The sequence below is a fragment of the Ciconia boyciana genome, chromosome 30 (assembly GCF_034638445.1).
Source record: "Ciconia boyciana chromosome 30, ASM3463844v1, whole genome shotgun sequence".
Classification (NCBI taxonomy): Eukaryota; Metazoa; Chordata; class Aves; order Ciconiiformes; family Ciconiidae; genus Ciconia; species Ciconia boyciana.
The window spans coordinates 352673-380615 of record NC_132963.1 but is presented as its reverse complement, the minus strand read 5'-3'; the positions used below and the strand labels follow the sequence as shown (position 1 = coordinate 380615).

Genomic DNA, 27943 nt, shown 5'->3' with positions numbered 1-27943 from the left:
ACACCTGGGCAGGCAAGCACCAGCTCTGGCTCAAACCCCAAAGCCTTTTAATAAGAACACACATGAAGGAAGGTGTAAAGCAGGCAATAAAAATAGAGGCAATCCCAGCTCTTTCTGCTGCCCGTTGGAAAAAGGAGATGGTTTCCTGATGCTCACGGCTCTCCCAGCTGCACAGACCTCTCCTCCTGGCTGGCTGCACCCAGCTGCACGGCAGGGATGGGCTCTCCGTGCCCAGGGCTCAGGGACTGTTGTGCACTGAGCTCTGGTGTCACAGCCTTGGTGTCCTCAGGGGGATGTACCAGAGACACCTCTTCAGCATCGTCATAGCCCATGCTCTCTGGGGACAGAGACCAGGCATCTCCCTCAGCTCCAGGGACCCCAGCACTTCTCTGGGAGCGCAGGTTTGCCCCTGCAAGCAGCAAGGCAGGCCACTGCACGTTCACCCCATGGGGTGTCCCTCCTGGTCTGTACATCACCTTCCTCCCTTCTCCTCACCAGTCCTGAGATGTTCAGCTCCCTCTCCCAGCCCCGGTCTCCCCAAGGAAAACTCCCAGGGCAGGTTCCCCCATCCCAGGAGGCTGGGCTCTCAGTACGGCAGCAACTCGCTGGCAGCAGGGATGGCACCCCAGGAACCAGCAGTGCTATCTTTCCCTCTCACCTCTGGATGCATCCCTGGGCCCTGCTCCCTCCTCTGGCACCCTGGACTTTTCCCAGTCTCCCTGCCCAGGGGCTGGATCCTCCGCAGGGTCAGAAACCTCCCTGGCATCATCATAGCCATCCGCTGGGTCACCTCCGGGCAGGACAGGGATGTCTGAAAGGAGAGGGGAGCTGGTGACAGTGAGAAGAGACATCCTGCAGAGTAGCAGATGGGAGGCTGCACAGGGACATGGGGCTCAGACAATGGTGTGGGCAGCACCACAGGAGACCCCCCGCCATGTCCTACCCAACTCTGAGGGTGACACTCAGTGACACTGCTGTCCATCCCATGTCTGCAGGGAGGAGAGATCAACCTCTTCTTGCCCCCTGTTACCTGGTGCTGGCCCCGGACCATCTTCCTCCTTGCTGTCCCCAGGGTAGGGCTGCAGCTTGGTAAGGGACCCCTCTGAATAGGAGCCTGGAGAGAGGCACAGCAGCTTTTATGGGTTGAGCCCCACTGACCCGGCTTGCGGACAGTGCTGCTGGTGACAGGGGAGCTCCAGAGCCAGGGCTGAGGGGAGAGGAGCACTCAGAACTCAGCCTGCTCCCCTGGGACAACCCCCATCTCAAAGGGGCTCCCAGAGCTGCCCTGGGACAGCACCTTCCCTCAGCCCTCAGGTGTCCCATGGGGTGCAGGGGCAGGCAGAGAGGGGCTGTCCCAGGCTGGGACGGGCAGAGCTGGTGGGGAGGAAGCTTCTCTCCTGGGCCCGGGACCTGGCTGCTCTCCCCACAGCCCCCACAGCCCCAGTGCTGCAGCGACCATGGGCCAGGGGGCTGCAGGGGGTCAGCCCTGGCTGGGGGCCAGGGAAAAGAGCCCTGCAGATGGGCCCCCCATGAGGGACCCTCACCCACCTGAGCCACTGAACCTCGCCTGCTTCTCCCATGCCGGGCTGTAACCGATCTCCTCATACACGGCGTCACGGAAAGGCTCCCAAGCTCTCTCGGAGCCTGCGGACAGAGGCAGGGCTGGCCCAGGGATGGGCAGAGAGGGGAGGGGATCCCGCTCTGCTCCCCCAGCCCTGTTCCCCTGGGCCAGCCCAGGGCTGTCCCCACAGCACAGACCAACTGCGCTGTCCGGTCACTGCTGCCACTTCCTCAGTCAGGGCAATGTCCCCATGGAGACGGTCTGGGGCAGTGACACCCTCGCACCATCCCCTCAGAGACAGCCCTTGTGCCCCTCTGGACCCTGGGTCAGGCCCCTGGTGCTGAGCTGGGAGCAGTTCCACCTTTCCTCTGCCCCTGGAGCTGCTCCCTCTCTGCCCCATGGATCCATAGCACGGCCCCTGCCCTGCCGCGGGGAGGTCAGGGATGGGTGGAGGAACAGCCTGGGGGCCTGACACCACAGGGACGGACCCTGCTGCCCCACGCTTCTCCCAGCATCTCCATGCCCCACACCCCCTCCAGTGCTGCCCAGAGCACTGCCAGTGGCTCGTCCTCATCTGTCTCCCCTCTCCTCCCATCTCCCTCAGCCCCACTCTGCCATTTCTCTCTTCACCCCATCCCTACATCTTCCCATCTCTGCACTCCCCCTACCCTTGGCCCATGCTCAGGCAGTCAATGGGGCGGTACGTGGGACAGCAGGCAGCAAACACTCTTGTCCCCTCTGCTCTTCCTGTACCGCTGACACCCCACAGCACCCCGGCCTTGCCAGGAGACACATTACCCCAGGATCTCGGGGGATGGACTCACCTCTCTGCCCAGCCCTGGCAATTCGCACTTGCCCAGCCAGGAGGGCCAGGAGCAGGCAGAGAAGGGCTCCCAGGATGATGCAGATGATAACGGGCAATGAGACTCTCCCGCTGCCGGTCGCACGGCCCGGGCTGGGATCTGCATGGCAGGAACACAGAAAGGGCAGCAACGGGTCTGAGAGAGGTGGGGGGCCGGGATACCCCAGTCCTCAACCCATTACACCAGGGGTAGGGGACCCCGGGGGGACAATATGGGGAAGTGCCCTCTCTGCTGGTTAAACGACAGCCCTCCCCAACCTCCCCCACCGCTACCCCGGTGCCTCCTCTTGACAGTTTCCCACCCCAGCAAGGAGCCCCTTCCCTCCGGCCGTGGGTCACAGCCCGGCCTCGGGAGACCCAGCGCTGGCAGGAAGGAGAGGTTACCTGCTCGGGGAGTTGGTGCTGCTGTCCTGGGTGCAGCTGCAGAGGAGGAGAAGGAGAGCTGGGCTGAGAGGGTGGGCGTGCAGGTACCAGGGAGCCTCCTCTCTGACACGCGCCGTGTGTGTGTGCACGTGTGTGTGTGTGTGCAGACATCCCTGACACATCCCACCCAAATTGCCTCTCCTGCAGGACTGCTCAGGGTCGCTGGGACAGAGCCCAGGGCCCTGCTCTGGGCCATGGACAGGATGGCGTGGGCAGCCCCAGAGATGCCCCTGGGAGCTGCAGGGCCCCACGAGCAGAATCTGGAGGCCATCCAGCCCCACAGAAGCTGCTGCCAACTTGGCCCCAGGCTCCCATGCTCTGCAGGGACAGCCATGCTCTCAGGAGCTCTGGAGCCATGATGGGACCCAGCAGGGAAAACGCCTGCCCCAGCTCCTCACCAATACCCCCGTGAGGGGTCCCAGTCCTGCCACTCACCCGAACAGCGTACGGCAGCGTCCTCCTTATGCCGGCAGGCACCGCTGTCCCCAGGTCGGGCCCAGCAGTCCTGCAGAGATGGCTCTGTTCCCCGGCACTCCACCTCCTCCAGCCAGATGGGGCCCGTCCCCTCCCCAAATGCAGCCTCGTCCAGGGCAGACACTGCAGGGCCACAGCCCAGCTGCCTGCATGCCACCGCGGCATCCCGCATGTCCCAGGAGTCGTCGCACACCGTCCCCCAGGAGCCGCGGTGCCAGATCTCCACTCTGCCTGAGCACCCATTCTCGCCTCCCACGGCACGAATCTTCTCCCTGTCTGCAGAAGGCAGAGACCCTCAGAGCACTGGCACTGCAGGCAGAGCCCTGCCAGGGGAGAGGGGCCTGCAGAGGAGCAGCTACCTGTGCAGCTCGTGGAGTTTGGGCACACGGTCCCCAGCGCCGGGGGCGTTTCTGGCTGTCTCCCTGCAGAAGGAAATGCTGGGGTGAAGGGGCTGCTGCAGGGGGTCGTGCAGCAGAGAGTGGGGCTGAGCTCTGCTTGTGCCTCCCCATGCAGCCTCGCTCACGGCAGCAGCTGAACCCTGGTCATTCAGGGACACGCACGGCACTGTGGGGCACCCTGACTGCTCAGCCCCCAAGGCTCCCTGGGTCACAGAGCAGCAGGAGGGCGTCCGTGGAGGGGACGCTCCTCAGAGCCCTGGCTGGGCTCTTCTGAGACCTTGCCTGGAGACACCTCTGCCTCCCACGGGTGGCCTCTGTCTCTGCGTTTGACAATGCCCAGCAGGGAGCAGGAGCTGGGGTGACGCTGGTGGCTGGGTGGGTGAGAGTTACCATTGCAGGTGATGTGGGTCTCATCTCGCAGGTCATCGCATGACTTTGGGTGCCAGGGCGCGGAGGGACACTGCCAGAAGGAGCTGTTTCTCTCCCCACACTGCACGCGATCCAGCCAGGCGGGGCCAGGCAGCCTGCCATAGGTCGGGTAGGGTTCCAGGGACCCTCCGTCCCCACAGCCCAGCTCCTTGCATGCCAGCGACACCGTTTCGGGAGTCATTGAGTTTAAGCAGACGCTCCCCCACGTCCCGTTATAGAAAACCTGCAGGCGCCCGGCGCAGTTGCTGCTGTTCTCCAGCCTCAGGGCCACGAACTCTGGGAGGAAAGGCACCGAATGGGAACAGGCTGGTCCGGGGCTGTGGGAGCAGGGATGCCCCTGCACCCCCAGGCCCTCAGCCAGGCAAGGCATGGCCAGCAAGACCCCCTTGCACCCATGGGCAGAGAAAAATCCCTGATTGACAGACACCCCTGCCCTCCACGCTAATCCTCGAGGATGGCTCAGCTCCCCAGGGCCCCCGGGTGGGACTGAGGGGACCCATGCGTGGGCATAACCAGAGTGGGCTTGGGCAGGGGCTCAGAGGCAGCCATGAACAGCCTCGGCCGTTGCCAGCTCTCCCCTTGTCCTGGCCTCCCCGGGCACTGGGCTCCCAAAACCAGATCCCAGCACAGACCTGAGCAGACCACTCCTGCGTCCTCCTTGTGACCGCAGTTGTCTTGCCCAAAGGACCCTGCCGGGCAGTCCCAGAGAGCAGCTTCGGCCCCGGAGCAGTTCACGCCCTGCAGCCAGATCCGACCGGAGCCTTTCCCAAACCGAGCAGAGCCAACCGCCTCCGCCGCCCCTCCACAGCCCAGCTGGTGGCAAACGACAGTGGCGTCGGGCAGGTCCCAGCCATCATCACAGACGGTCCCCCAGCTGCCCTGGTAGTAGATCTCCACTCTGCCAGCGCAGCGCCCGGGCCCATTCACCAGCCGGACCTGCCGGCTCCCTGCAGCAGGAAGAAACCCCAGCTGCCATCAGGGGCCGGCTGCCCACCCAGCCCAGAGCCTGGGAGGGCCCCTGCAGTGCCACTCACCCCAGCAAACGACCCCCACGTCCTCTGCAATCCCTGCTGCCAGCGCGCTCTCGGGCACGGAGGTGTTGCAGAGGGTCAGGTTGGCCTCGTGCCCTGCACACCGCACCCCTCGCAGCCCCACGGGACCCGTCCCTCTCTGAGGCTTTGGGGGGTTGTAGGCTGCCTCTGCCTCTCCGCACTGCAGCTGCCGGCACACCACGCTGGCCTCCTGCATGTCCCACTGGTCATCCAGGACTCTGCCCCACGTCCCGCGCTGCAAGATCTCCACTCGCCCGTCGCACCGGCTCCCTCCACCCACCAGCCGCAGGGATGAGGAGCTGTCTGGGCCTGGGGAGAGCAGCCATGCCCCAGCCCTCAGCAGCACCAGACAGCCCAGAAGCCTGCAGCACCTCTCCAGGCTCTGGAACCCTCACGGTGCCCTGAAGCTCACCCACCTACCCCCAGCCCTCTGTGGTGAGCTTCAGGAGCAGCTTTCCACATGGCTGGTTTCCGCGTCCCTCAGCCTTCCTGGGCAAGACACTCTCTGCCCTTGCAGGGCCAGAGCCACCCAACACGTCCCTGCTGAGGCAGCTGGGGCAGCTCCCGCAGGAGGGAGCAGCAGCCGGCGGTGGCCTGGGGACAGGCAGCACCAGGACGAGCCTTGCCCAACCTCAGTGCTGGCATTGGCACTGCTGAGCTATGGGGCAGAGCCCACACGTCTCTGCCCTCTGCATCCCTGCAGACCTGGGACTGGGAGCCTGTGTGGCTGGCAGGGATCAGAGCAAGGGGGACCTTCCCCATCAAACAGGAAAAGTTTGGGACTTGTGCTGACCAGGAGTGAGGGCAAAGCCCAGCCCTGCTCTGCAGCTCACACCCCTGCTCTGCTGCTGCTGCTGCTGCTGGGGGCACCCAGACAGCCCCTGTGGGTGTGGGATTGGGCTCTGTGGGACTCACCTGAGCAAATGACAGCAGCGTTGCTCTCGTGGGAGCACGGCGAGGCCCCCAGGGCGGTCACTGGACACTGTCCCAGGTGGGCTTCAGTCCCGTTGCAGTGGAATGAGTCTCTCCAGACAGGGCCGGGTCCTCTCCCAAAATGCCCTCCTCTGGGAATGGACTCAGCAAACCCGCAGTTGAGGTGACGACAGAGAACGTGGGCGTCCGAGAAATCCCAGCGGGAGGCACAGAGGGTGCCCCAGGTCCCCAGCACCTCAAACTCCACCCTTCCCTCACATGCCGTGCTGCCGTTCACCAGCCTGAACCCTGTGAACTCGCGGACAGAGAATGATGAGAGAGGGCGGACTTGTGCTTTGGCTTCCTCAGAAGGTGGAGGAGGGGCCACATGGAGGAGAACCTGCCATCCTCCTCCTTCTGCACGATTTTAGGGCTGCAGACAACCACATCAGCCCTTCTGTCCTCATGCCCAGCACAGCACAGTCCCTGCCCTGCTCCCCTTCTCCCCAGCACAGCCCCGGATATGTAGCACCCCACCCTGAGTCCTTACGTGTGCAGGTGACACCAGCAGCGTTTTCATGGGTGCAGGGCTGGTCCCTGGGGGATCCCCTGGGGCAGAACATGAGGAAGGATTCATTCCCCACACACTGCAGCTCTCTGTTCCACATGGCACTGACACGTTCTCCAAAGTGAGCTGTCCCAGTGATGGACAGGGCTGTGCCACACTGGAACTCCCTGCAGACCACATCGGCAGCTTTGGGACCAAAGTCTGAGTCACAGACAGTTTTCCACTGGTTCCCATCACGGATCTCCACACGTCCTGAGCAGGGGCTGTCCCCTCCGACCAGCTGGACAAATCCTGGAGCAACCAAAGACCCCTGTAAGTTCCCAGAGCCCTCTGGCAGTAACCTGCCCACATCCCACCTAATCTCCAAGGAGGCCATAGGCAAGGAGCCCCACAACCACCCCAGCAGCTCCCAGTGGGTGCTGATGGCACAAACACACCAGGGACGCCCTGCCGCTCCCCATGCATCCTCACAGCACTTGTGGGTTTGCTTCTCTCCCAAACCCCCAGCCGCAGGCACTGCTCAGACAAACTGCTGCCGTCCTGGAGACCCTGGGCTTCCTGGCACCAGCCACAGGCACTGCAGCACCCGGGGCACAGGGAGACTGGCCAAGGCACTGCTGGCTGCTGCAGCCTGCTCTGCCTGCTGAGCTCAGGGCCAGGCTGAGGAACCCCTGGAACCGCCAGAAACACACCCTGGTCTCAGGGCGGTCTCAGGCTGTTGGGACACTGCTGTTAGATGGAACATGCCACAGGGTACAGGCATGGCACAGCTATATCTGCAGTGTCTGCACCAGCCCCCCACTCTGGCACCTGTCTGGGGAGGGGGTCCTCAGCCAGGGCCAGAGTGCACTGCCAGGCACGCACATCCCCATCAGCGGCAGGCAGAGGGCAGGAGAGCGGGCAGAGGAGCAGCCCTGGGCTGACACGAGCTCCCCGTGCAGGGACAGGCACCGAGGACGGTGCAAGTGTGGGCAAAGCCCCTGTGGCACAGGGCAACCAGGGGCTGGGGTGGGCAGGAGAGGCTGGGCAGTGGGTCAGCACTGACAGCATGGGGCCATGTCCATGTGGGCTGGTTCTTGTGGGATGACCCTGGGAGAGGAATGGGGTGCCATGTGCCACCCTGCTCCTCTGCCCGAGGCCAGCGCTTTTCCCCTTTGAGCATTCCCTTTGCTTAGGCCGAGGGACTCATGCCTGCCAGGAGGCAAAACCCAAAATTCCCCGGGCACCCTGCGCCCTTCCCCAGGGCTGTGGGTGGCCGCATGAGCAGCTCTCGGTGCCTCTGGCATGGTGGGACCTGGCCCCTGGCAATGCCAGACAGGTCCTGGCTGAATGGGAGATGAAAGATGGGAAGCAACAGACGCCAAGGGGCAGGGAGGAGGATTGATCTCCCAGTGCAGGCAATGACCGAGGGTGGGCTGAGCCACCTCAGGGGCCAGGCACAGGGTGGGCACCCGGGGTGGGTTTCCACTGGTCTTTCCTCAGGGACCAGGGACATCAGCAATGACAGTCCCAGCTTGGCAGTGTGACCAACCACCCTGGGCCCTGCTCCGGTGTCCACTCATTGTCCCTGAGGGCACAGCCAGGTCCCTTCCCCCATCCTGGCCTCAAAGGTGGGGAACAGGCTGGCCACTCACCTGAACATTTCACTCCAGCGTCCCAACGGTGATCACAGTAATTGTTACCCCATCCTCTGTGTGTGCAGTCAGACAGGGCAGACTCGGTGCCACCACAGCCAACATCAGCCATCCAAATGGGGCCAGATCCTGCCCCAAAATGTCCATACGTAGGAGCTTCAAGAGCAGACCCACAGCCCAGCTGCTTACAAACCACTGCAGCATCGTTCATGTCCCAGGAGAAACTACACACAGTCCCCCACTGGCCCTGGTGTTTCACCTCCACTCTTCCAGCACAGTGCCTGCCGCCATTCGCCAGCCTCACCTCCGCAGCCCCTTCAAACATCAACACAGGAATGGTCAGGAGAGTGCTGAGCCCCAGAGTGCAGGTCTGGAGGTCCCCCCTGCCCGGGCCAAGTCACAGGCACCAGGGTTGGATTCCTCCCTCCCCCTTCCGGGCTGTCCCTGGGGCAGTGTGGGGGTCCCCCCTCTTCCCATGGGCTGCAAAGTGCTGGGGGTGCCCAACAGCAGACCTCTGGGCCCTTCACCACCCCACAGCCTGCGGCACCTCCTCCCAACTCAACGACCCCTTGCCCCACACTGTGCCCGGCCCTGCACAGGGCACCCTCTCCCCACCAGCCCAGCAACCCCTGTACAGCCCCGTGCCCCCAGGCCCACAGCTCCCTCTCCCACCCACAGAGGCACAGGGAAAGGCACAGGGCCCATTGATTTGAGCACCTTCTGCCCCTCGTCTCAGTGGCACCTGCAAAGAAACCCCATTCTCAGCGGTATCCTGCTGACCCCACTGGTGCCTGCTGGACCCAGGCAGTGGGACAAGAGAACAGGCACTTACCCCTGCACTGCTGCACCCAGAGGAGCAGCCACAGCACCCGAGGGGACAGGAGTCCCTCCATCTCCATCCTGAGCCTCCTGCCCTGCTGGCACGGCCCTGTTGCGGTCCTCTCCCTCTCACGGCTCCTGGGGACTCATGGGGACAACAACGATGGGAGGGTAATATATCTCTGCAGATGCCGACCCAGCTGCAGGAGGAGCCAATCGAAGCAGCAGCACCTTTTTAGACATTATCGGGAGCTATCTCCCCTCTGACACAGCCCAGTCCTCCAATGAACTTCTCCAGCGCCGTTCATGACCATATATGAGGACATATATGTCCCGCTGCAGGTGTCATGATCGCTGTGATGGGGGATCGTCGTGGGACAAGCTGGGTGTGGAGGGGAAATGGGTCTGTCGCCCCTTGCACCCTGCTGTGGGACTGGGAGCACTGAGCACCTCCTATGCGGGGCTCATTCAAGAACCCATGAGGCAAGTGTCCAGCCAAGCCCGAGCTGTGGGAACCACGGAGCTGGGACTGCACCGGGATCTGTGTCAGGACGGGAAGGAAACAGCCCCTGGCCCTGCTACAGACCCCACTGTGCTGGGAACAGCAGCTGGGAAAAGGCTTTGGCCAGGGGAAGAGCTCCATCCCAGGAGTGCTGGCTCGCGCATGCGTCCCTGGAGAGCCCCACGGTGAGTCCCTCGCAGGAGCTGGAGCTGGGACATGTCCCTGCCCTGGCAGCAGCCATGCAGCCCAGAGGCTCAGCCGTGTCCCTGACTCTCAGCCTGTCAGCGAGGGGCTGTTATTCCCCGCGGGTGGATCGGGAGCTGGAGCCTGCAGGTGCACAAACCACAGCCCACGTGGCCTCGCAGCACTCGCCGCGCTCCCCGCGCAGCGCCCGGGCAGGAAGTGTGTGGTTTCCTCCTGGCACCGTGCCCAGGCACATCCCTGCGGTGCCCCCGAGCCACCCCCACCCCGACTGCCCCAGCCAGGGCTGCAGGGGCTGCTCCTTCGGCCTCGCAGACACGGGGCCGGGCAGATCCCGTCCCCCGTGATGCCCCTCTGCTACACACAACCGCTCCACACTGAGCCCCATGGGCACGGGGTGCCATCGGTTACGTGACCTCACATCCCTCCGACTGCCATCGCTGTATGCTCAGGAGTTTTACTGACAGTGACCTCACACCCTCCTGCTTCTGCTGCTGTGGGCTCATGAGTTACACTGTCACACACATGTGTGTGCTGTGTACGGGCTTCTGCTGACGATGGTTCTTCCACAAAGCCATATTTGGGTGGGGTCTAACGATTATGTTGATGACATCAGGAGCACCCACACAAGCCATAGGCCTGCTCTTGGCCTAAAAGCTACTCCGGCACCAGGGAAATCACAAGCTCGTACACAAGCCACGTGCATAGTCCTGGCCTATCCGCCCCTCAGCCGCAGGTGATGTCATAGCATCTAAACCTGCCAAGTGCCTGCGCCTGGCCTATCAGGTATTCAGACACCAATGACCTCACAAACACCTGCACAAGCTATTGCTCTGCTCTTAACCTATTATCTACTCAGGCACCAGTGACACCACAACAACCTCCACCACCCATGGGCCTGCTGCTGGCCCATCAGATACTAGGGCAGCAGTGACTTCACAAGCACCTACACAGCCCTCGTCCTGGCCTATCAGCTAATCATTCACAAATGACCTTGCCAACACCTACACAAGGCAGATGCTTACTCCGGGCCTACCAGCTTCGCAGGCACCTGTGACCTCAACAAATCCAACACAAGACATGTTTCTCCTGGTCTACCAGTTACTTAGGCATCACTGACATCACAAAGACATTCACAAGCCATGTGCCAGCTCCTGGCCTATCATTTCCTCAGACACCAGTGACCTTACAAGCACCTACACAATCCATAGGCCTGTTCCTGTCCTATTGGCTGCTCGGGCATGAGTGACCTCATAAGCACAGACACCAGCCACGGGTTGGCTCCTGGCCTGTCAGGTATTCAGCTGAGAGTCAACTCACAGGTACGTATCTGCCTATTTGCCATGTACTTGCCGTTGAGGTACTCGGGCTCCGATGACCTCACAAGCACCTATACAAGCCATGTATCTGGTCCTGGCCTATCAGCTACTTAGCCAAGAGTGACATCACAAGTACATACCCAAGCTGTGTCTCTCCCTCTTGCCTATCAGCTGCTCAGGCACCAGGGACCTGACCACCACATATCCACCTCTTTGCTATCTGCTCACCTATGAGATACAAGGGAACACGTGACCTCACAAGCTCCTACACAAACCATCAGCCTACTCTTGGCCTATCAGTTGCTCAGGCAGCAGTGACCTCACAAGCATATACCTACCTATTTGCTATGTGCTCGTCTTTTGGGATGGCTCCAGCTGACAGCTAAACACCTAACCAGTCCCTCGCTCTCTCCCTCCCAGGAGGGCAGGGGAGACAACTTGAAGGGCAAAAGCAAGGAAAAAACCCTCATGGGTCAAGATAAAACAGTTTAATAAGTGGAGGGAAAAAAAAGACAAGGAAACAAGGCATGGAGAGGCAATCACTCACACCAGCAGACCAATGCCCAGCCAGTCTCCGAGCAATGGCTACTTTGTGGAAACTCCCCTCCAAGTTTTAGTACTTAACAAGGCACCGTATGGCCTGCAGTATCTCTTTGGTCCGTTCAGGTCAGCTGTCCTGACTTTGTCCCCTCCAATCCTCTCGCCCACCCCCAGCCCTCCTCGCTGTGGGGTCAGAATGAGAAACAGAGAAGGCCTTGATGCTATGCCAGCACTGATCAGCAATAGCTACAACAGCAGTGTGTTCTCAACACTGTTTTAGCCACCAGCACAAAGCACAGCACCATAAGGGCTGCTATCAAGGAAATTCACTCCATCCCAGCCAGACCCCGGACAATCTCCAGCCCTTATTCCATACCATTTGAACCCTGCTCGCGTCCTGCAGTATTCAATGAATTTGCATCAACCACCACCGCTCCCTTTCCCATCCTTTGACATGACAGACACTCTACTGGGTTTGGCTGGTGTGGCTCAGGTGGAGCCTTTGGCGTAACCAGAAGGGGTGGCCGGTCCTGCCAGCCAATCATAACAGAGCACATGGCTGGTAGAGGAGAGTGGCTACCGGGGCAAATGGCCCCTGTGGCTGCTGGGAGGGGGCGGGACTTCCACCGGAAGCTGTTGGTCGGGGCACCTGCGCGTCGTGTCTCCCGTAGCAGTGGTGCCTGTGCTCCTGGCGTGTTCCGGGGCAGGGATCCCAACATGAACCAGGAAGGCACGTGGGGAGGTGAAAATGCTCCTCTTGAGCCGTGGTCAGAGAAGGGGTCAATGTGCTGCCAGAGCTTCCAGGTCTGTGCCTGACGTAAGAACCTTCCCACCCTCAAGCCTGCCCACGCTTCTCACAACCAACCAACCAACCCATAAGCCTCAAAACATCATATTTGCAACTTCATGGCAGGCAGGCAATGGCCCCAGTGTTTGGAAAATAGGTAAACATCACACCCATTTTTAAAAAGGGTAAAAAGGAGGACTCTGGGAACTACTCAACAGCCAACCTCAGCTCCGTGCCCAGTAAGATAATGGAACAGAATGTCCTGGAAGCCGTGTTGAAACAAATGGAAGATATGTTAAAAGAAATGGAAGACAGGGAGGTGATGAGAGAAAGCAAGCATGGCATCACCAAGGACAAATTGTGCCTGACGGATGTAGTGGCCTTCTGTGATGGAGTAACTGCGTCAGTGGAGAAGGGAAGAGCTGCAAGTGTCATCTACCTAAACTTCTGTAAGGCCTTTCAGAGGGTGCCCCAAGCATTCTTGCCTCTAAACTGGAGAGCTATGGGATTGACAGGTGGACTATTCCATGCATAAGGAACTGTCAGGATGGCCGCATCCAAAGAGTTACATTCAATGAACTCAATGTCCCAGTGGAAACCAGTAACGAGTGGTGTCCCTCAAGGGCCCCTGCTGGGAGCAGTACTGTTTAATATCTTCATCGGTGACATAGGCAGTGGCATTGAGTGCACCCTCAGCAAGTTTGCAGATGACACCAAGCTGAGCGGTACAGTTGATACTCTAGAGAGAAGTGATGCCCTCCAGAGGGACCTTGACAGGCTGCAGGAGTAGGCCCATGTGAACCTCACTGAGGTCAACAAGGCCAAGTGCAAGGTCCTGCACTGGGGTGGGGCAATCCCCCAAATCATTACAGACTACAGGATGAAGGGATTGAGAGCAGCCCTGCAGAGGAGGACTTGGGGGTACTGGTGGGTGAGAAATTGGACATGAGGCGTCAGTGTGTGCTTGCAGCCCAGAAAGCCAAGCGTATCCTGGGCTGCATGAAAAGAAGCGTGGCCAGCAGGTGGAGGGAGGTGACTCTCCCCCTCTACTCTGCTCTTGTGAGACCCCACCTGGAGTACTGCGTCCAGCTCTGGGGTCCCCACCACAAGAAAGACGTGGACCTGGTGAAGAGGAGGGCCACAAAAATGATGCGAGAGCTGGAAAACCTCTCCTGTGAAGAAAGGCTGAGAGAGTTGGGGTTGTTCAGCCTGGAGAAGAGAAGGCTTTTGGGAGACCTTCTTGCGGCCTTTCAATATATAAAGGGGGCTTATAAGAAAGACGGAGAGAGACTTTTACCAAGGCCTGTAGTGACAGGATGTTGCGTTAAGAGTTACTGGCACATAGGAGTCCAAGGATTGGCTGAGGGGGAACCCTCCCGTTGAGTCAGGAGGTTCAGACAGGACCCCCTTGCTTTCTAAACTCCTTCTCAGAGAGGAGTCTAGGTGCGGCTAAGTCCAGTCCTAGTCTCAGACTTGGTCAACAGTTATTTTCTAAGGACTGTATATGCAGCCATTCATCAGCGTAAAGGCGACAGCGTTAATTTGTAACGCGCTGCACCCCAGTCAAGTCGTGTTGCATAAACGATCATGGCCACACTTAAAGAGTCTGGTCGTGTTCAATAACTACCACGGCTAGATTAATGAAGAGTGCAGTTTATTAGAGCAACAGATACACAGATTCTTTGGATTACCGCTGATAAATTCACTGTCTGCAAAGCACGTGCCTATACCAAGAGTATGAGTGACACTGCCGGCTATAAACGCGTTAAAGATGATATAGCAACTCTAGAGAGATTTCTAAGATTCCCGGGAGGCACTTGGTATAACCAAGTGTTTGGATCTTACCCAAAGGCATCCCGATGGAGGGGAAAAGAGGCTCAGCCCGTCGCCTGATCCCAGAGGTCACAGTGGTATGCGATAGTGTCTTCCCTAACATTCGCTTTCTCTTAAGCCATTTTATACTATCTTTCACCTTTCAGGTGGAGCTTGAGTGACTCTAGTCATACATTTGTTTAGGAATGGTGTAAAGTTTTCTCACTTTGCTTTTCAAGGTATAGGGTAGGAAAAATTCAAAGCGCAAGCTCAGTGAGGGGTGGTCGCACCTTGGAGGCGGGTAGCTTTTGGGACGGAGGTGTGTTTTGGTATTATAATGATGTTATAATGAGCAAAGGTCATCAAAGGACAGCATTTTGTCAGAAACATGACAGACTGTTGGCCCAGGACAGCAAATGTGCAGCTTACTGGTCACACACAATACATTTGAGTTCCCATTTCATTGCAGAGCCTGGCCGCGGCGTCTCCACACCGTTCCACCCTCCGAACAGGACCTTCTTAGAGTCAGTACACCAAGCTCCCCTGGCGTCACCGACGTCTAAGGTTACAGGCCTAGGGAACTGCCATGGAATGGCCTTGCATGTCAGCCGCATTCCACCCGGGAAGCTTCTTCAATGCTGTGCCTTACCTAAAAGTGTGAATATAAATTTAATTTCTCAGTCACCTCCAGCAATTATCGCACACAGGATGAGGGGCAAGGGGTTCAAACTGGAAGAGGGTAGATCTAGAGTAGATGTAAGGAAGAAATGTTTTACGATGAGGGTGGTGAGACCCTGGAGGGGGCACAGCTGGGACAGCTGACCCCAGCTGACCAAAGGGATATTCCATACCATATGACGTCATGCTCAGCAGTAAAACCTGGGGGAAGAAGCAGAAAGGGGGGGACTTTTGGAGTTAGGGCATTTGTCTTCCCAAGTAACCGTTACGTATGATGGAGCCCTGCTTTCCTGGAGATGGCTGAACATCCGCCTGCCATTGGGAAGTAGTGAAGGAATTCCTTGTTTTGCTTTGCTTGCGTGCATGGCTTTTGCTGTAGCTATTAAACTGTCTTTATCTCAACCCATGAGTTTTCTCACTTTTACCCTTCTGATTCTCTCCCCCATCCCACCAGGGAGGAGTGAGCGAGCGGCTGCAGTCAGCCCTGGGGAACATGCTGCAACATCCCCTGAAGTAATCACCAACAGCGGAGAGCGTCTGATTCCAGCAGCGTGGTTTGTCCTAGCAGAGTGTGGTTCTCTATGACAGGTGTCAGTGTTCCCCTCTGGACACCGATATTCTTGTCCCATAACGAAAAGAACACACAGACAGGGACAGGGAGGGGGTTGGCTTCCCTTGTGCAGGGCAGGGATTCAGCTGAGGCAATGCAGGCATCTCATCTGCAGACGAGGAAGCCCTCGGGCTGAAGCAGGATTCAGCTCCCCTCTGACTTCACAGACCCAGAGGAGCTGGGAATTCTCCTGGCTCAGTTCAGGTGTGCACAAAACAGTTGGCAGCGTGTGAGCCCCTTACCTTTATTGAGCAGGGACTCAGGTGCTCACATACAGATCCTTTGTGATGACGGAGGTGCCAGAGGTGGTCCAAGACCTGTGCAAGGGTTGCAAGCCCTGATGGAAAATCTCTGAGAATACCCACCTCCTTCCTGAGCATCAGCTGAGGGCCAGAGGGGGAATGGGGATCTCCTTGGCCACCCACAATGACCCCAGACATTTAGGGAACCTGAATGTGCCTTGTAAAGTATCTCCCTGAGCTCATCAAAGCGAGGAGTGCCTGCCCCAGAAGGAGACCCAGGTCTCTCTCTCTCCAATGGACTCACTAAAGCTCCAGTCACTATAAAGCTAAGACACATCCACATCCCTGCACTGAAGACTTTTCTTTCAGAGCTCTCCTTTTAATGCCATTAAAAAAAGACAAAAAAAAGCCTCTAGTGCCATGCCAGGTGCCTGGGTGCCAAACGCAACTCCACTCAGTAGGCAAACACAGCACCGAACGTGCAGGAAAGCCGTGCCCTGTTAGAGCTGGTGTGGGGCAGACACCCAGGGCCTCCCAAAGGGGTCCAGTGACTGTGTGCCACTACCTGAATGACAACACCATGGCACTGCTGCAAGGTCCGTGGCATCTACAGCCGGGGTGATGCAGGGCTGGGAGGCAGATCACAACCAGGGTGCCCTGCCCTGTACCTGTGTTCTCAGCCCTTGACTATTCTCCTCTCTCTGAACCTCTACTCACCTGCCTCATGCTAAGAAAAGGGAAGTTGATAATAACAGACTCATAGACTGGCTGTGGTTGGAAAGGAGCCTTTAAAGATCATCTAGTACAACCCCCCTGCCATGGGCAGGGACGTCTTTCACTAGGTCAGGTTGCTCAAAGCCCCATCCAACCCGACCTTGAACACTTCCAGGGATGGGGCATCCACAAGTTCTCTGGGCAACCTGTTCCAGTGTCTCACCACCCTCGCCATAAATATCCAAATCCCAATAAAAATCTCTTCCAATATCCAAACTAAATTTACTCTCTTTTAAAAAACATTATCCCTTGTCCTATCACTACAGGCCCTGGTAAAAAGTCTCTCTCCATCTTCTTACAAGCCTTCTAGATATGGTGTATGGCTACAAGAAGGTCTCCTGTCATGGATCCTGATTTAGAATCCTGCCGACTACAGCAGTTTGTCACGGATGGGTGATTTAGACCTCTTAAAGAGGTCTCCTCTTAGCAGGGAGAGCTGAAGGAAGGCTCACTGAGGCTGCCATAGTTATGGAATAAAGTGGTTGGCTTGTAGTTAAATTACATGCGATGGAGAAGGGATGCCTGACACTCCTTGTACCCACAACTTTCTCTGTTCCTTGACAAATGAGTCTTGGAAGAATCACCTGCTATTCATGTGTTAATCGCATGCTCAGCGTTCCAGTTTCCAAGGCCATATGCATCAGTTCTCACCATGTCACTCTCATTCTTTGTGGGTTTCCAGAGAAGAGGTTGGAACTAGAGAAGTTCTTGGCCCAGTTATGGCTCAGGCCTTTACCTCCTTTGGAGCCTGAACCAAACTACCACTAGTTTGGTCAAGGAGTTGAGTGCATCCGTCACAGGGACTCGGCTCCTTCCTGTGCCTGCCACAAACTCACAGGTGGTGGATTCCGCTTGCCTCAGTTCAGGTGTGCACACAATACAGTCCTCCAAAGACTGGAGGAAATCAAATGTCCCTCCTATCTTCAAGAAGGGCAAGAAGGAGGAGCCGGGGAACTACAGGCCAGTCAGCCTCACCTCTCTCCCTAGGAAGGTGATGGAGCAGTGAATCCTGGAGACTATTTCCAGGCACATTGAACTGGTATGGCTGGCATGTAGATAACTTTCTTCATAGCAGCCCGTATAGTGCTGTGTTGGGATTGTGACCAAACCAGTGTTGACAACACAGCAATGTTGTAGCTATTGCTGAACCATGTTTGCACAGCCTCAAGGCCTTCCCTGTTTCTCTCTCTTCCTCCTCAGCGAGTAAATGATATTTGTTGAGGAGGGAAGAGCAGGGGACGTCATTTAGCAAGTCAAAGATTTACACTGTGTATTGGTGTCCATGTCCAGGTTTTGGTAGTGGGAGGGCTGCAGGGGTGGCCTCTGTGAGAGGAGACTAGGGGCTGCCTCCATGCCAGACAGAGCTGGTTCCACCCGGCTCCACAATGGAACCACCGCTAGCCAAAATCAACGAAGCTGGTGGAAACGGCTGTGAAAGTGTATTTAAGAAAGAATACAACTGCTAGAGTGTGAGAGGAGATAGGAAAAAAACAGTGTGAGAAACAGCCCTGCAAACTCCAAGGTTGGTGAAGAAGGAGGGAGAGGAGGTGCTTCAGGCAGCAGAGCAGATAGTTCCCTGCAGCCCATGGAGAGGACCACAGCAGAGCAGGTATTTCCCTGCAGCCCATGGAGGAGACCAGAGTGGAGAAGGTAAGCCCTGCAGTCCAGAGAAGACCCAACACTGGAGATGCTGGGTATTTCCTGAAGGAATGGTGGCTTGAGGAGAGCCCATGCTGGAGCAGGTTTGTCTTGAAGGACTGTAGCCCAGAAGAGGGACCCCACGGGAAAAGTGTTAGAAGGAAGGAGAAGCAGAGAGGAACTGTTATGGGCTGACCACAACTCCATTCCCCATCCCGAAGCACTGCTCAAGGGTAGAAGAGTAGGGAAGGAAGGAGGGAAGTTGAGCTGGGAAAAAAGAGTCGGGGGAGGCCTTCCATGGGGAAGGAGATAAGGTCTTCCAGCAGCCCCACGCTTCTTCCACCCTCAGCCTTTGCAGTTGCACGTGCCTGGCCTGTCTACCTGCCTTTGCCACTGCCACATTTGTACAAGGCCCACACACATCTTGGCACGCCCAGTGCAAGCTGGCCTGCCCCAAACCTGGAGCCCACCTGGGCTTGGAGGCAGGGAGGGGCCAGGTCCCCTGTGCCTGAGGCTGGGCACAGCTTTTCCCTGGGAACCTCCCTGAGGAGCGCTCCTCGTGTGTGTCAGCCTGTGTCCTGGCACGGGTGGCAAAGGGACAAAGGCTGCTGCAGCAGGGCTGAAGTAGCTCAGCTGGGAGAGCGTTAGACTGAAGATCTAAAGGTCCCTGGTTCAACCCCGGGCTTCAGCAATGATTTTCTCCCTCAGATTTTTGCAGAGCCCATCTGCCTTCTTCCAGCCTGCCCCAGCCCTGCTTGCTCCTTCACCTCTTGCCAGAGCATTGTCCCTGCTCTGTAGCTGCAGATCTGTGGCTTAGAAGGAGCCTTCTTCCAGCACCACAAGTGCCCAGCCTCCCCCGCGGCAGGACTCTCCATTCAGTGCTCCTCTGGGGTGCTCTCCAGCTGCCCCTCCTTCCCCGCTCCACAGAGAAAGGCACAGACTGGACTATCGTCCCACGGCAATGTGCACATCCTAGCCACCTGCAGATCTGCTGCCTCAGCCGGTTCCCCAGGGATGCTCCTCCAGAGAAGTTTGGCTTTTGTTGTGACTGACCGCAAGTGAGAGGATGGGGAGAGGGAGAGACTGTCTGTCCAAGCAAGGTTAGTGTCTTGCCAGCTTTTAACATGAGCTTGAAAATGCTTAGCTGCAAGGGACAGTGCCCGCAGGACTATCACTGCTCCAAAAGAGTCCTTCTAGGTCTTTCTTGAGTGAGAACGGGAGGGTCATTGCTGAGGATGGGCTTTGGGGCCATGTGTGCAAAGCAGAATAGATGAGCAGTCCATCCCCTTACCTGCACTCAACCACTCCAGAAGTTCACAGTGACTGTGGTTTGGTTTTGATTCCCCCAGACCCTCTCTGCCAGGCAGGGGCTCAGCGGGGAAAAATCCAAGGCATTGGGCAGCACAATGGCCCCAGCTGCACCACCACGAGGAGAGCATCCCTGAGTGTGGTCAAACCATCGGCCTTTCACTTAGGAGCTGACCATGCTCACCCACCCTGCCACAGAGACCCCAGCCAGGGCTGTTCCAGGGCACTGCTTTGCCCTCAGGACAGTCCTCAGTGCTGACAGAATGGGAACAACCCACATCCCCAGCCCCATGGAGACAGAAGCTTGCCCTTCTCCCCACATCCAGGGATGCTGGGGGCAGAGTGGTGCACGGGGAGGCCTGGTGCCTGGATGAGGGGGAGGTTTCTGCTCCTCTCCACCACACACCCTGGGGTGCCATCAGAGCCTGGGGGCACCTCACCCCAGGGAGGGCATTTCCCTCACCCTGTTGCTCTGTTCCTGCTGTGGAGCTGGGGACAGATGTGGCACAGAGGGGTGTTGCCCTGGGTGGCAGAGGAGGCTCAGGGGTTTTCTCGTCTCCATTGACCCCAGGGTGGTCCAGAGCATGGGAGAAGTGCCTGCAGCAAGAGGCTCCTCCTGCCCCATTGCCCTGCACAGACGTTGAAGGGGCAGTGCTCTGCAGTGCAGCCCTGTGCCAGGATCAGGCCCCAGTGGAGAGGCAATCCGGACCTCCCCCATCTCAGAGGGGTTCAAATGCTGTTTTCTGCTGAGGGTCCCTGGGCACCCAGGGGACAACAGGGCTGTGCTTGTCATAGTCACGTCACGGGAGAAGAGTGTCTCTCCTGCTGGCAGGTGTCAAGGGGATGTAGCTCAGTGGCAGAGCACCTGCTTTGCATGTGGGAGGCCCTGGGTTCAATCCCCAGCATCTCCAGGTGGTGCTTTTGCTCTGACTCCCCACACTCAGGTGGGTGTGGCTGGAGCTGGGGCACTGCTCCTCTCCACCCTGCCCTGCCCACCCAGGGTCTGGCCATGGGGTAAGGAGGGCTGTGTGTGCTGTCTCTGCTGAGCCCCCTCCCAGAGGAGAGGCAGGCAGCTGTGCTAGACCTGAGCTCATGTTCCCAGCCTGGGCACTGCCTTGCACCACAGACCCACACACCAGCCAGGGGCCCTGCTTGGCAGCAAAGCCCCTGTGGGGAGACAAGGGGTGGCCCTCAGGGCGGGAATAGGCATCAACAGCACACTGGGCTGCTGGCAATGCTGGCTGCACTGAGAGATGTGGTGTGAGGGTGTTAGTCCAGCCCAGGTGTCCTTTGGGACCAGGGCCACACTGCCCTGCTGGCTTTGCGGGGTAAGGGTGTGAGATTGTCCTGTCTCCATGTGGAGATCCCATACCACGTGGGAAGCACCCAGCTGTGCCAGCGGTTAGGGGTGTCTGAGCTGGAGGAGTGACATTCCTTACCCTGACCCTGTCTCCAGGGCATTTTCCCTCTGCCATCACCACTGGCTTGAGCAGAGCCTCGGCTCAGGAACACAAAGCTGCTGAGGTCAGGCACAGCCCTGCAGAGGTGGGACTGGTGGGGCCAGCACCCACTTCTTGTTCCTGGGGGGTTATGTGTCTCCATCCACCCTGTGCTGGTGGGAACAGGGAGGCACAGGCCTGTCCACAGCCTCTGGGGATGGCCACAGCACAGGTGGGGGTGGCCAGGAGATGGTGCCTCCCCTGGCAAAAAACACCTGCCAACACAATGGGGTGTGAGACACAGCCTTTCACTGCAGGCTGCCAAGCCCCTGGGAACAGTGGGCCTACGTTCAGAGAAATAATGTATAAAAGTGAAGAAAGGGCAGATAAAGATTCAAATAACCATACTTTTCCAGGTACAAGTGCAATCACAGGCACCGTTACACATACAATGGCAGATACAAGTACAGATTCAGTTCCACGAACAAGTACAGATACAAGTAGAGTCCCTGAGAGATACCAGAGGGATAGAGAGACCATTACACAGGAAGCTATTGATACAAATACAAATGTGGCTGCAAGTCCAGGTACCAGTAGAGATGCAGATACAAATGCCAGTACAGATGCAGGTACTCATATAGATATTATTACAGACACCGATACCAATACAGACAGAGACACCAATACCGAGACCTGCAATTGCACCTGAAATTCTATCTGCATCTGCCATCGTACCTTCAATGGTATCTGCAGCTCCTATGGCTTCTGCAACGGCATCTGCAATGGTATCTGCCTCTGCAGTAGCATCTGCTATTTGTGCTGGGAGGTGGCGGAAGGAGGAGACACCACGGGCCACAGTGGAGAGGAGAGACCCAGCAATGCCCCTCCAGCCTGCTGCTGGCCTGGCAGCAGCTCCAGCTGAAGCGTCCTCACAAGCACTGCCCAGCCATCAGCCTGCTGCTGGCCTATCCCCTGCAGGGACAGAAGTGACCTCACAAGGAACTTCCATGCCGTTTGCATGCTGCTGGCCTATCACCTGCAGAGAAAGATTTGACCTCACAGTGAATAGCCACGCCACGTTCCTGCTCCTCCCTACCTGCTGGCAGAAGTGGCACCACCAGCCCTCACCCAAGCCCTCACCTCACTGCTGGCCCCTTGCTGGCCCCCCAGCCTGCCTCTCCCCTGCCCCCCTGCCCTCTGCTCTCTGCGCTCGCACTGGCAGGCACCGAGCCCCACAGTGCCACACGCTGCACCTCCTGTCTTAGCTCACAAAGACCCTGTTAGAGTTTGCTTTGTTCCGACAGGGCGGAATAAAAAATACAACTGAAAGAAAATAAAAAGAATATTATGCACAACAGCTTATATTCCAAGCGTTTGTAACTTGTAGACAGATGCAGATGCCACTGCAGATGCCGATACCATTGCAACTGCCACTGTAGATGTAGATACCATTTCAGATACCACTGCAGATGCAGATACCATTACACATTAAGGTAGCATGGCAGAGGCAATTGCCACTGCAGGTGAGGACACCGCTGCAGAGGCAGATGCCACTGCAGATGAAGATTTCCTTGGAGGTATTGTTGCACAGACCATTAGGCCAAAGTTGTGATATTCCAAGGTTATGTAACTTGCACCCAACCTCTGTCCTCCCCAGAACCACCTTCTCCATTTTCTCCACCACACTCTACCCAGCAACAAATGTAAAGGAATAAGGAAATTAAGTCCCCTTTTAGTACATCAAATTAAGGAAACAAGACTGTCAATTGTGTTTTATGGTTATTGTCCGTGTTACATTGCTAAGTTCACAGATAAAAAGAGGAAGAAACTCCTATAAACTGGGTCAGAGGAATAGTAACTCTCTCAAAGTTTCTTCCAGACTCAGTCAACAAAATCAGCCACAAAAGGAATCATAGAATCATTTGGGTTAGAAAAGACCCTTAAGATCATTGAGCCCAACTGTAAACCTAAAATTGCCAAGTCCACCACGAAACCATGTCCCTAAGTGCCATGTTTATACGTCCAATGCTGAGCAAATGCCCCAGCTGCAGTTTTCTCAGAGGGGTCCTCCTGTTCCTGCAGTGCTTGTGCCTGCTGGCATTTGCAAGGTGCCTGCCAAGACAATGCTACGTGTAAAACATTCAGCCTCCAGCTGGTACATCTTTGACCTGCATTTGGAAGAGTAACTACGTTGTGCAACTCATCAATCCATAGAAAATCAAGGACATCAGTATTTGCATTATCCAGCCCCTCCACTCTCTGTTCATGCAAAGCAAAAAAAGCACAAAACGTTCCTACGAGGAAGGGATCAAACACAGGCTGGTATTTATCCTACAGAGTTGCAAAACCCCCACGGAGAAGAGGGAAACTTATTCCCTGGCATGCCAGGTTTTTTCTTCGGAAGTCTGTAAAGCAAGTGTCTTATGACGGGCCAAACTCAGCCTCTCCTGCTGCCTTGGCATGCACTGATCTAATGACACATTGCTTTACTGGGCTTGCAGATGAAGATGACGGTTAGCCTTGGGACAAGCTGAGGGTTTTCCAGGATTTTCTGCCCTGTTCAGCATTCATGATCTATGTCCCGTTTGGTAGAAGTAAAGATTGAAAACAGAAATGGATAAGGTTGATCAATGGTGAATCATTCTCATTTATATGGTATATATGGAATATATGGAATATAAAGGTGGATAATAATTATTATAATGGTGACAATTTTATTAGAAATAAGATGATATTATTCAAAATAAATAACATTATAAAGAAGGCTTGTCTTTTCTGTTGGCTACTGACTGGCTATTACTCTTACCATTCACGGACAGCTTAGTAGGAAGGAGATGCTGTTTTGTATTTCTGAGCCTTGTGAGTAGTTGTTTAGGATGTCCCCATAATGAAGACAGCCAAGCTAACTCCCTGACTTGCAACCGCACCAGGTAGAGAAGGAAAATGCTGTCGGGTTTGTGCTCTTGATCAGACATCTAACCATAGAAGTTTACCAGAGTGTGATTGCTCCCATGAAAGATACCTGGGTTTTATAAAAACCATTCTGCTTTTATAGCGCACAGTATTCCTAAACCTTGCCATTTTGAGCTGAAGGAGGAACAACCAATGCCTGAGGAGAAGCACCTTTGCTAATTTTGCAGTTAGAATTCTCCTCACAGGAGAATTTGGAGCAGGGTTATTTCTGTTTTCTGTGAGGAGCAGTTCCTACATGTGTCTAGTGTTTTGCATCACATGTGTTTTGCATCAAAAACTGATTTTGCTTATGAGCTGCCTTGACACAGGATTTGTGAGCCTGGCTTTGCCTCCTACCTCTCCTCCTTCTGCTTGCTGGCCATGGCTCCTTCTGGCTCTGCCAGGGTGGAGAGCAAAGCAGGGGTCTTTCAGGAGGCATATCTCTCTGGCGTGCCACGTGCGCCTCTAGTCCACGGTCACCTGGCTCTTCCGAGTCAAACTCTGGAAAGCAAAAGCACGAGGACTGATGCATGTTGGGGTCAGCTGAGCTTTAAAAGTCATGACTACCCCTGATGATTCAGTAGGGTAAACTAGATCCAAAGAATGTGCGGGAACATGACTTCTGTGAAGTACAAAAGGAAAAACTATGTCCCAAAAGAAAATGGACATCAGTTGTCTCCATCGGCCCTCTGATACCATCTGCTCTGCAAGCCCTGCTGCCCTCCTTGGGAAGGATTCCAAAAACAGTATGTCACTCAGGAGATGTCAGACCACTAGGTCTCACCATGAAGAATGACAAACGGTTCCTGGTTGAGTCAGTGGGGACCAGGCAAATGCAGCAGAAGGACAATGACAGCCCATCTGCTAACCATCTCTGTCAAAAACATGTCTCTTTCTTCATAATCTGATCTTCCTGAGAGGAAAAGGCAGAACAGGGAACACACCATCTATTGGGTCAGGACAACCATGGTCTCTTCCTACCCCTGCCAGAAGTGCCCTTGAGGAAACAGCACACCTGAAATGCATCTGCTTGATTGGAATTGTACCTGTCTCCCACAGCAGAGCTAAGAAACTTTCCATGGAAAATCACAGAATCATAAACTAAGGGCTATTGTGTACACAAGATGACCTGCACTTGTCAGTGGGAAGGGCACGAGACCCAAACTTCCACACCAGACCATGTCAAATGCTGTCTCAGTGGGGAAAAGCCTCTGTGCATCTGGGCAGCAGTGCAGCAGGCTCAGCAGGGCCCGAGCTGTGGGAATGTTCACAAACCTCAGGCCATGTCTGATGAGCATCTGGAAAGAGGAAAGAAAGAAGCCCTGGCTTGTTTCCCAGAGCGTGCGCTGTAACCTGAGGCAAGGTCACTGAACCTCTGGATAAAGGTCACCCTCCTTAGCATTGTTTGTTAGTGTTAACAGCAGCTAATTGTAGGGTGTTCTAATGGCAAGAATTAGGGAACCTTAACCCGAGGTGATGTTCCCAACTGCGTCAGGAAGTGATTGTTGTAGGTGCAGCTGAATCCATGAGGTTTTGGTTTTAGATGACAGTAAAACCCCTTCAGCATCCTACCTGCCTGCACATCAGCACGCTCCCTGCCATCCTCAGGCTCAGGTGCTTTTGGCTACAGCTTCCTCTGTGCTCGCTGTTTGGCCACTGCTCTTCTGTGGATTTCTCTCTGCCTTGGAGTCTAAGGACAAATATCTGGCATCCTCTGGGCTGAGGGGAGGAGGGAAAAATCCAGATTACTTCCTAGATGTACATGCTACTCAGGCTACCTGCTGGCCAGACTTATACGGAGAGCTGTAAACTAGATTTATGGGGGATGAGGTGAAGGAAAAGGAAGAAGAGGAAGAACATGAGGAGGATGAGAAAAAAGATGAGGAGGAAGAAGAGGAGAAGAATAAGCAGGAAGAGGGGGAAGGGGGAGGAAGAGGTAAAGGAAGATTTGGGGAGGAAGAAGAGGAGGAGGAAGAAGAGGAGGAGTAGGAGAAAGAACTAGAAGAAGAGGAGGAGGAGCAGGAAAAACAAAAGGAGGAAGAATAACAGGAGGAGGAGGAAAAGAAGGAGGATGAACGTGAGGAATAAAAAGAGAAGGAGGCAGAGGATGAGAAGGAGGAGAAGACAGAAGAGGAGGAGGATAAGGAAGAGGAGGAACAGGAGGCGCAGGAGGTACAAGAAAAGGAAAAAGAGGAAGAACATGCAGAGGAGGAAGAAAAAGGAAAAGAGGGAACAAGAGAACAGGTGGAACAGGAGGAAGAGGATAAAGAAAAAAAGGAACAGGAAGAAGAGGAGGAGGAGGAAGAGAATGAAGAAAATGAACAGCAAAAGGGAGAAAAGGAAGAAGAGCAGGAGAAGAAAGAACGAGAGGAGTAGAAGCAGGAAGAAAAGCAGGAACAGAAGAAGCAGAAGGAAGCAGGGAAGGAGGAGGAGGAAAAGGAGCAAAAAGAGGAAAAAGAAGAAGAGGAGGAACAGAAGGAGGAGAGGGACCAGGGACATCAGCAATGACAGTCCCAGCTTGGCAGTGTGACCAACCACCCTGGGCCCTGCTCCGGTGTCCACTCATTGTCCCTGAGGGCACAGCCAGGTCCCTTCCCCCATCCTGGCCTCAAAGGTGGGGAACAGGCTGGCCACTCACCTGAACATTTCACTCCAGCGTCCCAACGGTGATCACAGTAATTGTTACCCCATCCTCTGTGTGTGCAGTCAGACAGGGCAGACTCGGTGCCACCACAGCCAACATCAGCCATCCAAATGGGGCCAGATCCTGCCCCAAAATGTCCATACGTAGGAGCTTCAAGAGCAGACCCACAGCCCAGCTGCTTACAAACCACTGCAGCATCGTTCATGTCCCAGGAGAAACTACACACAGTCCCCCACTGGCCCTGGTGTTTCACCTCCACTCTTCCAGCACAGTGCCTGCCGCCATTCGCCAGCCTCACCTCCGCAGCCCCTTCAAACATCAACACAGGAATGGTCAGGAGAGTGCTGAGCCCCAGAGTGCAGGTCTGGAGGTCCCCCCTGCCCGGGCCAAGTCACAGGCACCAGGGTTGGATTCCTCCCTCCCCCTTCCGGGCTGTCCCTGGGGCAGTGTGGGGGTCCCCCCTCTTCCCATGGGCTGCAAAGTGCTGGGGGTGCCCAACAGCAGACCTCTGGGCCCTTCACCACCCCACAGCCTGCGGCACCTCCTCCCAACTCAACGACCCCTTGCCCCACACTGTGCCCGGCCCTGCACAGGGCACCCTCTCCCCACCAGCCCAGCAACCCCTGTACAGCCCCGTGCCCCCAGGCCCACAGCTCCCTCTCCCACCCACAGAGGCACAGGGAAAGGCACAGGGCCCATTGATTTGAGCACCTTCTGCCCCTCGTCTCAGTGGCACCTGCAAAGAAACCCCATTCTCAGCGGTATCCTGCTGACCCCACTGGTGCCTGCTGGACCCAGGCAGTGGGACAAGAGAACAGGCACTTACCCCTGCACTGCTGCACCCAGAGGAGCAGCCACAGCACCCGAGGGGACAGGAGTCCCTCCATCTCCATCCTGAGCCTCCTGCCCTGCTGGCACGGCCCTGTTGCGGTCCTCTCCCTCTCACGGCTCCTGGGGACTCATGGGGACAACAACGATGGGAGGGTAATATATCTCTGCAGATGCCGACCCAGCTGCAGGAGGAGCCAATCGAAGCAGCAGCACCTTTTTAGACATTATCGGGAGCTATCTCCCCTCTGACACAGCCCAGTCCTCCAATGAACTTCTCCAGCGCCGTTCATGACCATATATGAGGACATATATGTCCCGCTGCAGGTGTCATGATCGCTGTGATGGGGGATCGTCGTGGGACAAGCTGGGTGTGGAGGGGAAATGGGTCTGTCGCCCCTTGCACCCTGCTGTGGGACTGGGAGCACTGAGCACCTCCTATGCGGGGCTCATTCAAGAACCCATGAGGCAAGTGTCCAGCCAAGCCCGAGCTGTGGGAACCACGGAGCTGGGACTGCACCGGGATCTGTGTCAGGA

At 56.4% G+C, this 27943-nt stretch overlaps 1 protein-coding gene and 2 non-coding genes across 3 annotated transcripts; 2 read left to right on the top strand and 1 right to left on the bottom strand.

Moving 5' to 3' along the window:
• Positions 1–152: 152 nt before the first annotated feature.
• Positions 153–27525, bottom strand: LOC140645030 (scavenger receptor cysteine-rich type 1 protein M130-like). Its single transcript, XM_072848246.1, has 16 exons — positions 27405–27525; positions 26573–26887; positions 8314–8628; positions 6662–6970; positions 6115–6429; positions 5182–5508; positions 4780–5094; positions 4109–4423; positions 3680–3742; positions 3282–3596; positions 2808–2843; positions 2386–2523; positions 1549–1644; positions 1031–1114; positions 659–811; positions 153–409 (listed from the first exon to the last, which is right to left on the bottom strand). Exons 1-16 carry the CDS (start codon positions 27469–27471, stop codon positions 153–155), a joined length of 3420 nt encoding a protein of 1139 aa, XP_072704347.1. The 5' UTR covers positions 27472–27525.
• TRNAF-GAA (transfer RNA phenylalanine (anticodon GAA)) lies at positions 18854–18926 on the top strand. The gene has a single exon. It is a non-coding gene; the product is annotated as a tRNA-Phe (tRNA).
• On the top strand, positions 20383–20454 carry TRNAA-UGC (transfer RNA alanine (anticodon UGC)). Its single transcript has one exon. It is a non-coding gene; the product is annotated as a tRNA-Ala (tRNA).
• Positions 27526–27943: the final 418 nt, after the last annotated feature.